The sequence below is a fragment of the Mustela lutreola genome, chromosome 1 (genome assembly GCF_030435805.1).
Source record: "Mustela lutreola isolate mMusLut2 chromosome 1, mMusLut2.pri, whole genome shotgun sequence".
Classification (NCBI taxonomy): domain Eukaryota; kingdom Metazoa; phylum Chordata; class Mammalia; order Carnivora; family Mustelidae; genus Mustela; species Mustela lutreola.
In genome coordinates, this window is record NC_081290.1 from 33148738 (window position 1) to 33161520 (window position 12783).

The window sequence follows — 12783 nt, forward strand, 5'->3', positions numbered from 1 at the left end:
AGATGCAGTGAGAAGCTTGCTGATAGAGCGGGCCACCCTGGTTCTCACATTTACGTATATATCAAATGACATTGTTGAAAGCATCTAATCACCATCCCAAAGGGAGGTATCGGGTCAGATTTTTCCCTCAATTGCACAGAGTCTACGTGCTATGAGAAGTAAGGATATGAATTCAAATGATCTGGACGCGTGTCTGCACCGGGCCACACACTCCCGAGGTCTGGCTTTGGGCAATTACCTCGCGGGGCCTCTGTTTACTCATCTGTAAAATGGGGTAAATGATTCTGCTACATTCTCTGGGCCCCTATTGGAAATTAATAAAATAATGTAGAAGTCCGAGATCCCGTATGATCCTAAGCTCCTGTGATCTGCAGGAGCTCAAAGGTCAAGCGCTGGGTGTGGGCGGACCCTGAGAGGCGCATAACGAGAAGCGACCCTAGGTCAAATCCTTCAAGATGTTCTTTTCAAAAGGTCGGGGGAGGATTTCCCGAGGGGTAGAACTGGCTGCAGTACCTTCCCAAAGCACACACACCCCACTCCAACTACTCCCAGCCCCTCTGTGCAACCCCGAGAGTTTGGGGTCACGTAGGGGGCGCCAGGAGCTCGTTTCCGAAGCTGAACCCCGCCCGCAGCGGCAAAACCTCCAAGTCCGCACCTGGGGCTCCAAAGTCTCGCGCTGGCCGGGACCTGGCCCTGTTTATCCGCGCGCCCTCGGGATCCGGCTCTTCCCTTCCCTCCCCCCCCGTCGGAGGCGCACACCCGGCGCGCGGACCCCACGGGCGGCGGCGGCGGCGCCAGGCCCCGCCCCCGCCCCCATTATCATTAGCAGATATTACCCTAAACACTTGCTCTTTACCTCCTTTCTCCCTCCAGGCATTGGCGAGGCGGCCTGTCAATCAGCGCTCGGGCGGCAGCCCCCCGCGCGGGGGCTCAGCGATGCCAGCCTCAGCGACAGGCGGCAGTGGCGGCGGCGGCGGCGGCCCAGGCACAGGCACACACCCTCCCACACGCGCGCACTCGGGCAGAGCCTGCGGGCGGGAGGCGGAGGCACCCTCGGAGCCCGGCGCCCGGCGGGGAGGGGGCGTGCGACCGGGGACCGGCCCCGAGGCGCAGGATGGAGGAGGAGATGCAGCCGGCGGAGGAGGGGCCCAGCGTCCCCAAAATCTACAAGCAGCGCAGCCCCTACAGCGTCCTCAAGACGTTCCCCAGCAAGAGACCGGCGCTGGCCAAGCGCTACGACAGACCCACCCTGGTGGAGCTGCCGCACGTCCGGCCGCCGCCGCCCCCGCCGCCCTTCGCGCCGCACGCCGCCGTCTCCATCAGCAGCAGCGAGCCGCCGCCGCCGCCGCCGCCGCCGCCGCCGCAGCAGTTCCAGGCGCAGAGCTCCTACCCCCCCGGGCCCGGCCGGGCCGCCGCCGCCGCCTCGTCGTCGTCTCCATCCTGCACGCCCGCCGCGTCCCAGGGCCACCTGAGGACTCCGGCGCCGCCGCCGGCGGCCCCCGCCGCCTCCTCATCCTCGTCCTTCGCCGCCGTCGTCAGGTATGGCCCGGGCCCGGCGGCCGCCACGGGCAGCAGCAGCGCGGGCAGCGACGGCGCCAGCCTGGAGCTCAGTGCAGGTACCGACCAACTCCTGGGCGCAACTTTCCTTCCCGCCCGGCCGCGGGGAGGGGTGGGGGCCCGGGCACCAGAAGCTGGGCATGGCGGACGCCGTTTCGCGCGCGCCGGGCCCGGCGGGAGGGGCGCGACGGGAGCCGGGCGAGCGCAGTCCCGGCTGAGAGAGAGTCGGGGCGTCGGAGCGCAGCCCCGAGGCCTCCGCGCACCGGCGGCAACTTCTAGAGGATTCCGCGCCGCCGCGTGCGGAGCTTCCGACGGCGCGCGCGCCTCCTAACAGGTGGCTCCGCGCTGGGATCCGGCGTGGCTCCCAGGATGCGGGACGGTGGCGGTCCGCCGCCCGGCTCCCTCGGGGGAGGGGTCGGGGAGGCAGCCTCGCCGCCGAGGTCGCGCGCCGGACACCCCAGGGTGGCGGCCGCGGCCGCTCGGGGCGAGGCAGGCGCTGCTCGCGCGGCGCTCGGGGACGCCCTCCCTTTACCCTCGGCGGCTGCACTTTTTCCTTCCACTTTTCCTGTACCTCTCTTCTCCGCTGTTTTTTCCTTGTCTTTCTCCTTCCTTACCTTCCGATCCTCTTTTTCACCACCTCTTTGATGTACTCTTACTCTGCCGCGGTCCACTCGGCTGCCTCTGGGGCTCCCTTTTTCTTCTTCTGTGCGCTTGTGTTTCCCGTGCGCGCTTGGTCCCTGCTCGGCGGCCCTCTTTCCCTACCCGCCCCGGAGTCCCGGCCGGTGGGGGCAAGAGAGCGGGCTCCCCTGCAGCGGCCAGGCGGCTGGACCTGGCGCTGGGCGCTGGCCCCTGTGGCGGACTTTAGGGAGAGGGACGTCTCGCCCCTCCCCCCAAGCCCAGGGACACCCCTCCCCGGGGCGCTTGGGACCCGCGGTCCAAGCCCCCCGCCCAAGCCGGGAGTGATGGGGCTGCAAGGCGCCTCCGGGGCATCTGGGCCCCAGCTCTGACGAAATGCCTGGTGGGGAGCACCCCCAGGGCACGAGGTTCCTCTCCCGCCGGGATCCTGCAGGAGGGCCCCTCCGAAAAGGCTGCTCTCCTCCGGGTTAGGCTCCGGGGAGGTGGGCTGGTAGAAAGGCCATAGCCTGGGGCCTGCACCCAAGGGCACTCTGCGCTCCCTCGGGGCGCAGAGCCGCGTTTAGCTCGCTCCTGAGAACGAAAAGTTCCTGCTCTGGGCCTTGTGTGGCATTTTAGAGCCCTCCAAATTCGGCATTTCGGTGGGTCCAAGGCTTTTGTCCTGATGAAAATATGAGCATTGTCTCTAAATGAGTTATAGATGCCTGAGCTAATGTTCTGTTGTTTGTCAATATTTTGACGCATGAAGGATTGGTTTTGAGAAAGAAAATCTAATTACAGGTAATAGTGAAGACTTGTTCTGTCCCATCTCTCACGGATTTGGAGATGTTTGACGGCTTCGAGTGGGGTTCTTATGTAGGGGTTCTTATTGTTTGTGGCTTGGTTTGTTGTTGGGTTTTTTTTCCCCCATTTGTTTTTGACCTGATATTTTGTTGTGTTTTTATGTTCTTGTTAGCCTACCCACCCACTTCCATTTTGTCCCTTATAACTCTTTTGCATTCTCCCCTTTGAGTAAGGTTTGTGTTTTCTCTCTCTCTCGATTTGGACTCTTCTCTTCATTCGTGCCCATCTTTATTCCCTTGTTCTGCTTTATCTTTGTTCTATATGGTGTTTGGGTTCTTTTCCCCTTTTCTATGTTTTGCCTAACCCTTTGCATGACCTTAGTTCCACCACGTTCACTGGGGGGGGGGGGGGGGTTCCCCCCTTTTTATCTGCCTGCGAAGTCTTTAATCAACCTTTTGCTTCCTTTTATACACTCTAAATCTGCCCCCTCGTTTCCATTTCTCAGCCATAGTTTTAACCCGGCTTTTTCCTGCATTTCTCTTTTCTACACCAGCCACTTGCTGTCCTTTTCCATGCTCCTTCCTGCTCTGACAGTGTCCTTGCTGTCTTCCATTCACAAGGAGTTTGTTTTTCCTTTTCACCTTGTTGTGAATGTGCTCTTTCAGTGTTTCTTCCTAGTTAATTTTGTCCTAGTTAATTTTGCCAAGTGGACATCACAACATCATTGCGTCTAAAAGAGTGAACGGGGGCTTTGTCTGATGTCCCATCAAACTCCCTATATTTTTTATTTCCTTTTATTCTCAAGGCTGCTGTTGCTGCTCCTTTTTTTTCTTAAGGTCATAGAGAGGTAAGCTTGATAGCACCAAGTACAGGATGCCGTGTGCTTGTTGGAAAGATGGGAACTGGATGGTGGGTTTCTTCCATGCAGTGAGGAAAATGGTCTGGCAGGGGAAAAAAAAAGCCATGGTACTAGACACCATGAATTATGGTCCTAATATTAATCATTGATGGACAAAGCCATCTCTTAACAGGCACAGAGATGTGAGTGGCCATCAGAGGGACAGTCACCTGAAGAGCTGATTGGCTCTTTGTGGAACTAGTGCTTCCACTTTGAACCAATGAGCATGCGTGCAGAGACAGATACCATTTAAGCATACTGGAGAGGGGGCTGGGGAGGTGGTAAGTTGCTTGTTGCACCCTCACAAAAGTGTTCTGCAGCCTCTCCAGCTAGCTGGTAAACGGAAAATAGTCAAGACATCCATGTGATAAATCAAGTCAGAAATAGAAGAGAGATAGCTGAGTGTCCAGAGTAAATGCAGGGAAAAGATGAAAAGGTTGAAGTGAATCTTATTTGCCATTAAGAGCCATAAACCATTGAGAGGAGAAATATGTGATTAAAAATAGATTTTTCAGCATTCTTATAAAATCTCATGAAGAGTATAATTTTCCTTAAAAGGGGTAATATACCATGGTTTTAAGAGCATATTTTTCCTCTGTGGGAGGCTTAGAGTTAAAACCCACGTAGATCTTGATATGCAGCCTAAATTTGGCATCAGGAAATGGGAAATTGCATCTTTAAGCAGAGTACAATCAAAAATGAATTACAATAAATCCTATATAATTGCATAGGTCATTCTCTTTAATGAGATTTTATTAACCTGACTGTCAAGCTTTTGAGTCAGGCAGATATTTTATCTTCTTCAACTGATAAAAGTGTCAGCTATAAACCACCATATAAATATTCATAAATCTACACATCTGTGGCAGCCTATCAGCATCATTCTTTTGGACATTAAAAGCATTCTAATTACTTTCTGTCTAGCAGAGCTGAAATGCTGCCTGTTATAGTATGTGCTTGGCAGGCATGATTGCTTTTGTTTGCCATCACAAATAGCAGCATCCTATTTTATATACCGATGGTCCAGAAAATATTCAGGGATTGACTGAGCAGGATGAATATTAGGAAGCACCATCTGGTTTTGATAGCACCGAGTATATTAACTCATCTGTTAATTTTTGACACATCATTGATTTATTTATTTAGAAAAATTGCATCCTGTTTTGCTGTGTTGATGTTTGCCATTATGAAAAAAAATTGGATGGCCTTTTTTTTAAAAGACATAGTTCATTGATTTAAGACAAGGGTGATGCTCCCAAAGATGCTTTCATTTTCTAACTTCTATTTTCTATGCCATGAAGTCCTCTCTTCAGAAGTTATATTAATGTTTTAAGGAAATCATCTATTTTGAACTAGCTGGAAATCCTTTTGGTAGATAAAACGTATGGATACGTGATAGTAGATCACAAAATTTTTTTTCTGCTTCTGCATTTTTCATATTAATATATTTCACCCTTCGCTGGGCTAAAATCAAAAGGTTACCGCTAATCTCGACGACTGTGATCTCCTTCCTGGTAACAGAATACTCTTGGGTATAGGCTGTGATGGACAAATTCCATTCAAGGCTTTACTTACAAAGAAGGACATTCAGAAAGGCGCCTGGGTTTGATTGCTGAGTTCCCATCCCTTATTCACTTATCAGATTTAGGATGGATTAAACCACTTAAAATTTAGAAGAATTTCTAGAAATGAATTTTTTAATTAAAAAAATAATCACGGGTTCAGATTTTGGAATCAGACTAGGCACAATTTGCAACATGATATTATCCCAACAGATTGCACAGCAGAGCAAAATAAATTACAAGTGGTCACTTTACAGTGCTTCATGACTGTGATTTATTAAAATTTTGCAGTGTTTACTTTTAGAGAACTTAGGAATAAAGTAGGTAGTGTTAAAGCCCCTTTGTAAACTGTTGACTTTGTACTTCCTTGCCATTGCTTGCGTGGAGCATTCTGTAACTAGGGGGGGAAAGCAGTTAAAAAAAAATTCAAAATACATGTTCACACTTCGCTCAATTAAGAATCATGGGTCAGTGACCATTCGATTGTGTTCATATGAAAACAGAACTTTTCTCCATTTCTTAGCGTAATGGGCATTGCACAGTACTTGCATTTCTAATTATATTCTGTCTGGAAAGCTAAAGTATTGCTGGCTGCAATATGGAGTAAGTAGAAAGATGTGCTGTTTTCTGCCAAGTGTAATAGTAAAATTTTTCATCATATTCTTCCACGTATTGATGTGAAAACACTATTTCAATGTTTTAAGTTACTAAAAAGAAGAGAAATTCAACTTTAAGGCTTACAGTTGCTATTTTTGCATCTGTCAGTTCTCAGAACAAATTCAGAATGAAGCATTTTTTAAAAACTGAAGGCAAGAACTGTTTTATGGTTGTAGCTACTCTCTGATATTCTGATCGCATTTTAATACATTATCTTCATAATGTAGCATATTACATAATGATTTTTTCTCAGCATATTACAAGTTTATCCTTCAATTAAAAAAGCAAATCATGCTTATCCCCAAGTCAGAATTTTTTTCCCCTTAAAATGTATACCCTAATGTGATTTATCAATATGATGAAAGCTACTGAGTGTGCCTTAGGACATGGAACAAATATATTCAAGCAATTCTTTATAGGCACTTCTATTTTAGCCTTTCTTTTCATATTTTGCTCCTTTCATCAAGGTTATGTTAGAAGTGTATAGGATGTAAATCATTTGGGACTGTGCTGATTAAAATGCAAACAGTAAATACAACTTCAGGTCTGGAATGGGATTATAGGATTAAAATGAATGGAAACTGCTAGTGTGCTAGAATTGAAAATTCCCAATCAATATCATCCTTTGATTTTTACTAATAAAAGAACAAAAACCTGGAAGTGAAGATGAGAATGCAACATCATCTTAAGTCATCCCTCTTGTATGGTTCAACCATTTACTTTATTTGGTTTGGGTCAATGTAAAGAAACAACACCCACATATCTGAGGTCTTCCCCTATTACTTTTTGGTTTAAATCGTGAGCACAGTTCTTCCCTTCCACCTGGCAGGGCGCAGAGGCATCAGTTCCAGCAAACATGCTGCCCATATCCACATCCCTTTTTCTCCCAGAAAGCGAGTGGACTTTATCCTTGCTGCTGCTTCAGTGAAGTTCCCAGCACATCAATCAGTTCTAGCCTGAAACTGTACCTGACATCGGGTTCTTTCTTCAGGACTCAAAAATCATTGTGTAAAAAAACAGACCTGTACCTAATATTTGTGGGATTTAGGACAAGAGTGCAAATTCAGGCCTTCATACCATATATCTAAATAATTAACTAACTGTTAAATAAAATATGTTCCATCCACCTATCCTGCTAAATACACCTTCTTAATGACCAGATTTGACTTTGGAGTTTTCAGCCAGCCCATGGCCTTCTCTCCCCACCCCCAGCTTCATCTTCCACTAGGAGGAACCTCACATACACAGGAATGGATGCCCCAGTCCAAACTTCCAGGCTCTGGCACCATGGTCTGTCTGTGGGAGAATGGCTCAGGGAGGAGTCCAACACAGGCCCTCGAAGCAGTTTGAGTAAGGAGTTCCTGGATCTTGGGTACCTCACCACGGGGAGAGGGTGGGATGGAGGAGGACGGTTAGGGTACGGGCCCCCCTGCCTGTGTCTAAGGGCAGTATTGGTCCTAAGAGTGGGAAAGCTCTGGGCTGGGAAGAAAACAGCCTTGTGGACTCGCAGCCTGCCCAGAGTGCTCTAGCCACCCCAGCCAAGGATATGTGAAATGCTCTAAAGTAAGACCTATTCGTTTACAAGAGGCCCTGCATATAGTCAGTATATACTTTGCTGTCCCCAGAGAAGCCCTCAAACATCTCACCATTTTTCATTTTTCAAGTTTATTCCGCCCCCAAATACAGCTGATCAACATGGTCAGAGACAGCAAGTAGCTAGTTAAATTTCTATCATAAATAGTTGCTGGCATCTCAGATCTGCAGTATTTTGTGGCCATTATCCTGGGGAGGGAGGAGAGGAGAGGAGAGGCGTCCGCCACCTCCACGTAAGCCTTTTTATAAGTAGTCCATTCTGGGAGGTGGTCTGGAAAGAAGAGAACGTACCTTGTGACATTTGCATTTGGGGTAAATTTTCAAGACCCTCAGACAACACGAAAACATGTTTTCACAGTTTGAGGGGGTTTTGCTTGTTTTTCTAAACTGATTGCTTTCCACTTGGTTTTTAGTTTTCATTGACTGACAATTCATATGCTTTTGAATACGTTTCTGTGAACTAACCATCACTCTCGACACATGCCATTTTAAGAGACTTGACAATCTAATGGAAGAGGCTCTAAGGAGAGACACTGCTGCTTTCCGCATGATACTGACACAGATTGGCCTAAACATGGGCCCTGACGAGAAATCCAAGTTCACAGATAAATGACAAGAAAGCGTAGTGAACACAGATGTTGGCTAACACGGTTTTGCTTTCGGGCTTGTCATCGTTTGCCTTATAGGCCACTCTTTGTTTTACCTTAGATGTCTAGTGAGCTCTTCAAAAGGACTTATCTTTCTTCTCCAGTTTGCATCTGGGAGCAATGTACTCTCGGCAGGGACCGTATCAGCTGATTAATAGCAAGGGCATGAGGGCACTCCAGAAATAGAAGTAATGATTGCTGTAAGCCCTCCTATCAATGAGGAATTGAGTCGGCAGTGACTGGCTCGATTCATTAGAGTAAGGATATTAATGAAGCCAAAGTTGTGGGTTCAGACCTGTGCAGGCCAGTTAATGCCACAGCGATGGAAATCTCTATGTGGTGCCCAAAGACACAGTCTTGCCATTTCCCGGAGGGAGGGGGTAGGGAAAACTCTTCAGGCACCCCTCTGGTTGCAGAATGACAGAAAGCTAATGCATCCTATCTCGTCCCCTTAGTTTGGGATGGAAAGTAGAAATACATATTTTTAACATTTTTGAATGGTATGCTCAACGCTGAGGCCCTCACTTACCTACCCCCTTCCCCTTGTCTTTGGCTATCCGTCTCTGATGTGTCTTTTCATGTGTTTCAGAGAGTCGAATGATCTTGGATGCCTTTGCCCAGCAATGCAGTCGAGTTCTTAGTCTCTTAAATTGTGGAGGAAAGCTTCTGGACTCCAACCATTCCCAATCCATGATTTCTTGTGTAAAGCAGGAAGGCTCGAGTTATACCGAAAGACAGGAGCAGTGTCCCATCGGGAAAGGGGTCCACAGTCAGACCTCTGATAACGTAGATGTAGACATGCAATATATGCAAAGGAAACAACAGACTTCTGCCTTTTTGAGGGTTTTCACTGACTCCCTACAAAATTACCTGCTCTCAGGGAGTTTCCCGACTCCAAACACCTCATCGGTCAGTGAGTACGGCCATCTGGCCGACGTGGATCCTCTGTCAACCTCCCCCGTGCACACACTAGGTGGCTGGACCTCCCCGGCGACCTCCGAATCCCACGGTCACCCATCTTCTTCCACACTGCCAGAAGAGGAGGAAGAGGAGGAAGAGGAAGGCTACTGTCCGAGGTGCCAGGAGCTGGAGCAGGAGGTTATTTCCCTGCAACAAGAAAATGAAGAGCTCAGACGGAAATTGGAGAGCATCCCAGGTACCGTGCCATTTTCCTTGCAAGCCACCTGCAGATCCTTCCTTTCCGTTGGGGCTCTGTGTGTGTGTGTGTGTGTGTGTGTGTGTGTGTGCGCGTGCACGTGCGTACGAGCATGTGTAAGTATCTATTTTTCAGTTTGGCGAGCAAGGGACAAAAGTTGGGAAAAACAGGCACGTGCACGGGGTGGCCTTCACCTTCCAGTGCCAAATGGAAATTTCAGGATGAACTCCCAGCCGTGTCCTATCTATGTTTAAGTCAGTTGTAGGCCTGGAGACCACTGTCCTGTTCAAAGATGTCTCTAACCATGTAAAAATGATTCCAGACTTGATGGGAGAATCCAGTAGGCCAAGTGCCATGAGCCTGGGTTTTCATTAAAAAAAGTGTTCCTCTCTTTTACAAGCAGCTTTTGTATTTTTAAAGACTTTGTTATATGTGTTTTATTAGTAGTAGAGAGTAAAGTGGAATGTTGCTTTCAGAGGGGGGGATGTGAGTAGAACTAAACAAGTGGTCTCTTCTGTTCCGTTAATTTCTTGTCACTCTTGTTAGGTTTCAACAGGCATGGTCTCTTTTTAGCATGCAGGCTCCTCCTTAAAGTTAATAAGCAACTGTAAACTGAAAAGAGATTAAAGACAGACCAGTAATTAAGCTGATCCCACACTATTTGTGCCCCCTGGCGAAGCAGGCATTTCCTGCCTCTTAGAGACACTAGATTTGTGGAGTAGTAAAGTCATCTTTATGGCAAGATCTTCTTCTGGGCTGCAAAGCCTTTTTTTTTTTTTTTTTTTTTTTTTTTTTTGCTATTTAAAAAGCGACCGATTTTGCTTATGTCTTTGAATTCATTTCCTACATGTCTGTGACTTACAAAAGATGGTAAGATCATTAGCTAGAACGGTAACTTCAAACCCTTTCCTTCATGCAGCCCATTGATAAAAATTTTTGAACATATATCCACCAGTGGACACATTGATTGGTTAATTACATACATGTCCTACTTCTACTAATACAGTGTGTTCAAAATAGGATGTATATAACACATTAAAATTTTTACATTAAAGTTTTTAAGGCTGATACATAAATGTAAATAGAAAGTTTGTTCTTTTCCTGACTCAGTGTCTTTGAACCACCCAGTTTGGCAGCTGACTTAAAAAGAAGGAAATAGTGAAGACTACCTTCTTGATTATTAGTACACGTGCAAAACAAAAACAAAAGCAAGCGTTAAGAATTGTCAGATCAGATATTTATTTTCCTTCCATCCCTTGATTTAAAAGCTTTCCCAAATGGACCAGAGTTTTGGTTCAGAATATTTCGGAATTAGATTTAGTGCAGTTGTATTGTGGGGGAGAAGGAAGAGGTGAAGTTAACCCTTTCTCTCCCTTTGCACTTGAGCCCTGGGGTTAGATAAAAGGTCAGTCTTCCCTTGCCAGGCAGACAGCGACCACAGGAGACATGGGTCGAACTCAGTGCAGTGGCCACAGAACTCCACTGAGTTCGCCCAGATCCAAGAGAGGGGGCCGGAGCTTACACGCTGTGGGAGTTTACAGCTCTCAGAATTCCACAAATTATGGTTAATTAACTTGGAGTTTTATCCCCAAAGGAGTATTTTCCATCTTGCTCCCCATCGTTCCTCTTTCCCTGGGGGAGAAAATAGTGTCCTGGAGATCAGTGAATTCTAGATCCTCACATCAGCCATCCAGAACTGTGGCTAAGAGTTTCACCGTGCGAGGACAGGTAACAGAATTGTCCAGAGTGGTGATGTCTAATTCCCAGGCCTGAAAGCTCGTCCTCAGCAAATACCAAGTAAATTTGCAATTGATCCTCCTCCCCATTTATCTGTACCAGGGGAAAAGTCTGTCATGGATAACTCCTTGCTGAGCTGCCACTAATCACTGTCTCTGTTTCCCTGAAAGATGAAGATGCTGCAGTTTCTTGAGCTTTCTAGGTGGTCCAATATTGAACGATACTTGTTGAAATTAGGCTGTGGTCACCACGGTTAGGGTAAACAGTCCAGCCCTGTTGAAAGCTCCCTTCTTAAACTTGAGTCAAAAGCCATTTCACGTGGAGAACTGTGATTTCAGTAAATAATCCATACTGAAACCCAGCTAAATGAATGAAAATCAGTTTGTCTGGGTGCCTGGGTGGCTCAGTGGGCTAAGTGTCTGCCTTCAGCTCAGGGTCTCGGGATCAAGCCCCGAGTCAGACTCCCTGCTCCGTGGAGAGCCTGCTTCTCTCTCTCTCACTGCCCCTTTCCCCACTCGTGCTCTCTCAGTCTCTCTCCCTCAAATAAAATCTTTATGAAAAAAGAAAAAACACTGAGGAGGGTATGTGCTATGGTGAGTGCCGTGAAGTGTGTAAACCTGGCAATTCACAGACCTGTACCCCTGGGGCTAAAATACATTATATGTTTATTAAAAAATTAAAAATAAGCTAAAAAAGAAAAAAATCTGTCAGTTATGAATAGAAAAAAAGTAGCATAAAATTCAAGAAAAATTTACTTATTTAAGGAGTACACGGGTGGCTCAGTCAGTAAAGCCTCTGACTCTTGATTTTGGCTCAGGTCATAATCTCAGGGTCGTGAGATCGACCCCTATGTCAGGCTCCAGTTGCTTGAGATTCTCTCTCTCCCTCTGTCCCGCCTTTCCTTCCCTTCCCTGTGCGCACACACGCTCTCACTCTCTCTTTAAAAAAAAAAAAAAAAGATTACTAAACTCATGTACTCATTACATAGGGATGCCTTAGCATTGGACATCCAAACATGTTGCTTACAACGAAAACCTGAAGCAAAGGCATCACTGCCCCCTTCCCCATACTGCTCAACCTCCGTCTTTGGCTAAACAACAGACCAGATTGTGGGTGATCACCTACGAGTCCACCTTTCACTCCATTAGCTATAAATTTGGGGGAAGGGGACTGTTATTTACAGACAGCCATTTGAAGAAAAGTGTAGCAAGTAATAAAGTAGATAAAGTAGTGAAAAAGAGAAGTTCAAAGTAAAAAGCCATCTGGTTTTATACGTAACAGGAGTGCTTTGCAAGCAGTAGTTCTCCTGGATAATTTGGGATGCATTTTCTCTAATCGTTGTCAGGGTTTCCCAGCGGTTCCAGTAGGCCTCTGTTGTTCTAAAAGCCAGAGCATTCCCAGGGGAGGACCAGGGACCTGGGACCTTCCCGTAGTAGAAACCACCCGTGTGTTGTGAAATGGCTCTCCTTACAGCCAAGCAGAATGGATGAGTACAAAGGAGAAAGTGGCATTCAGAGGAAATAGGGTTAAAGAGAAGATAGGGACGCCTGCCCCAGGTCA

General features: G+C 47.4%; 1 protein-coding gene across 4 annotated transcripts in view; it reads left to right on the forward strand.

Annotated features, from left to right (window-relative positions):
- The first annotated feature begins 1012 nt into the window (after positions 1 to 1012).
- BEND4 (BEN domain containing 4) overlaps positions 1013 to 12783 on the forward strand; it is a 37356-nt gene continuing 25585 nt past the window's right edge. For 3 of the 4 annotated variants that reach the window (XM_059162511.1, XM_059162537.1, XM_059162518.1), the window contains exons 1-3: positions 1013 to 1616; positions 7303 to 7440; positions 8920 to 9486. In XM_059162511.1, the coding sequence (XP_059018494.1) occupies positions 1115 to 1616; positions 7303 to 7440; positions 8920 to 9486 (1207 nt within the window). In that variant the 5' untranslated portion in view covers positions 1013 to 1114. The remainder of the gene's footprint in view (positions 1617 to 7302; positions 7441 to 8919; positions 9487 to 12783) is intronic. The other variant, XM_059162529.1, reaches the window with a different exon arrangement.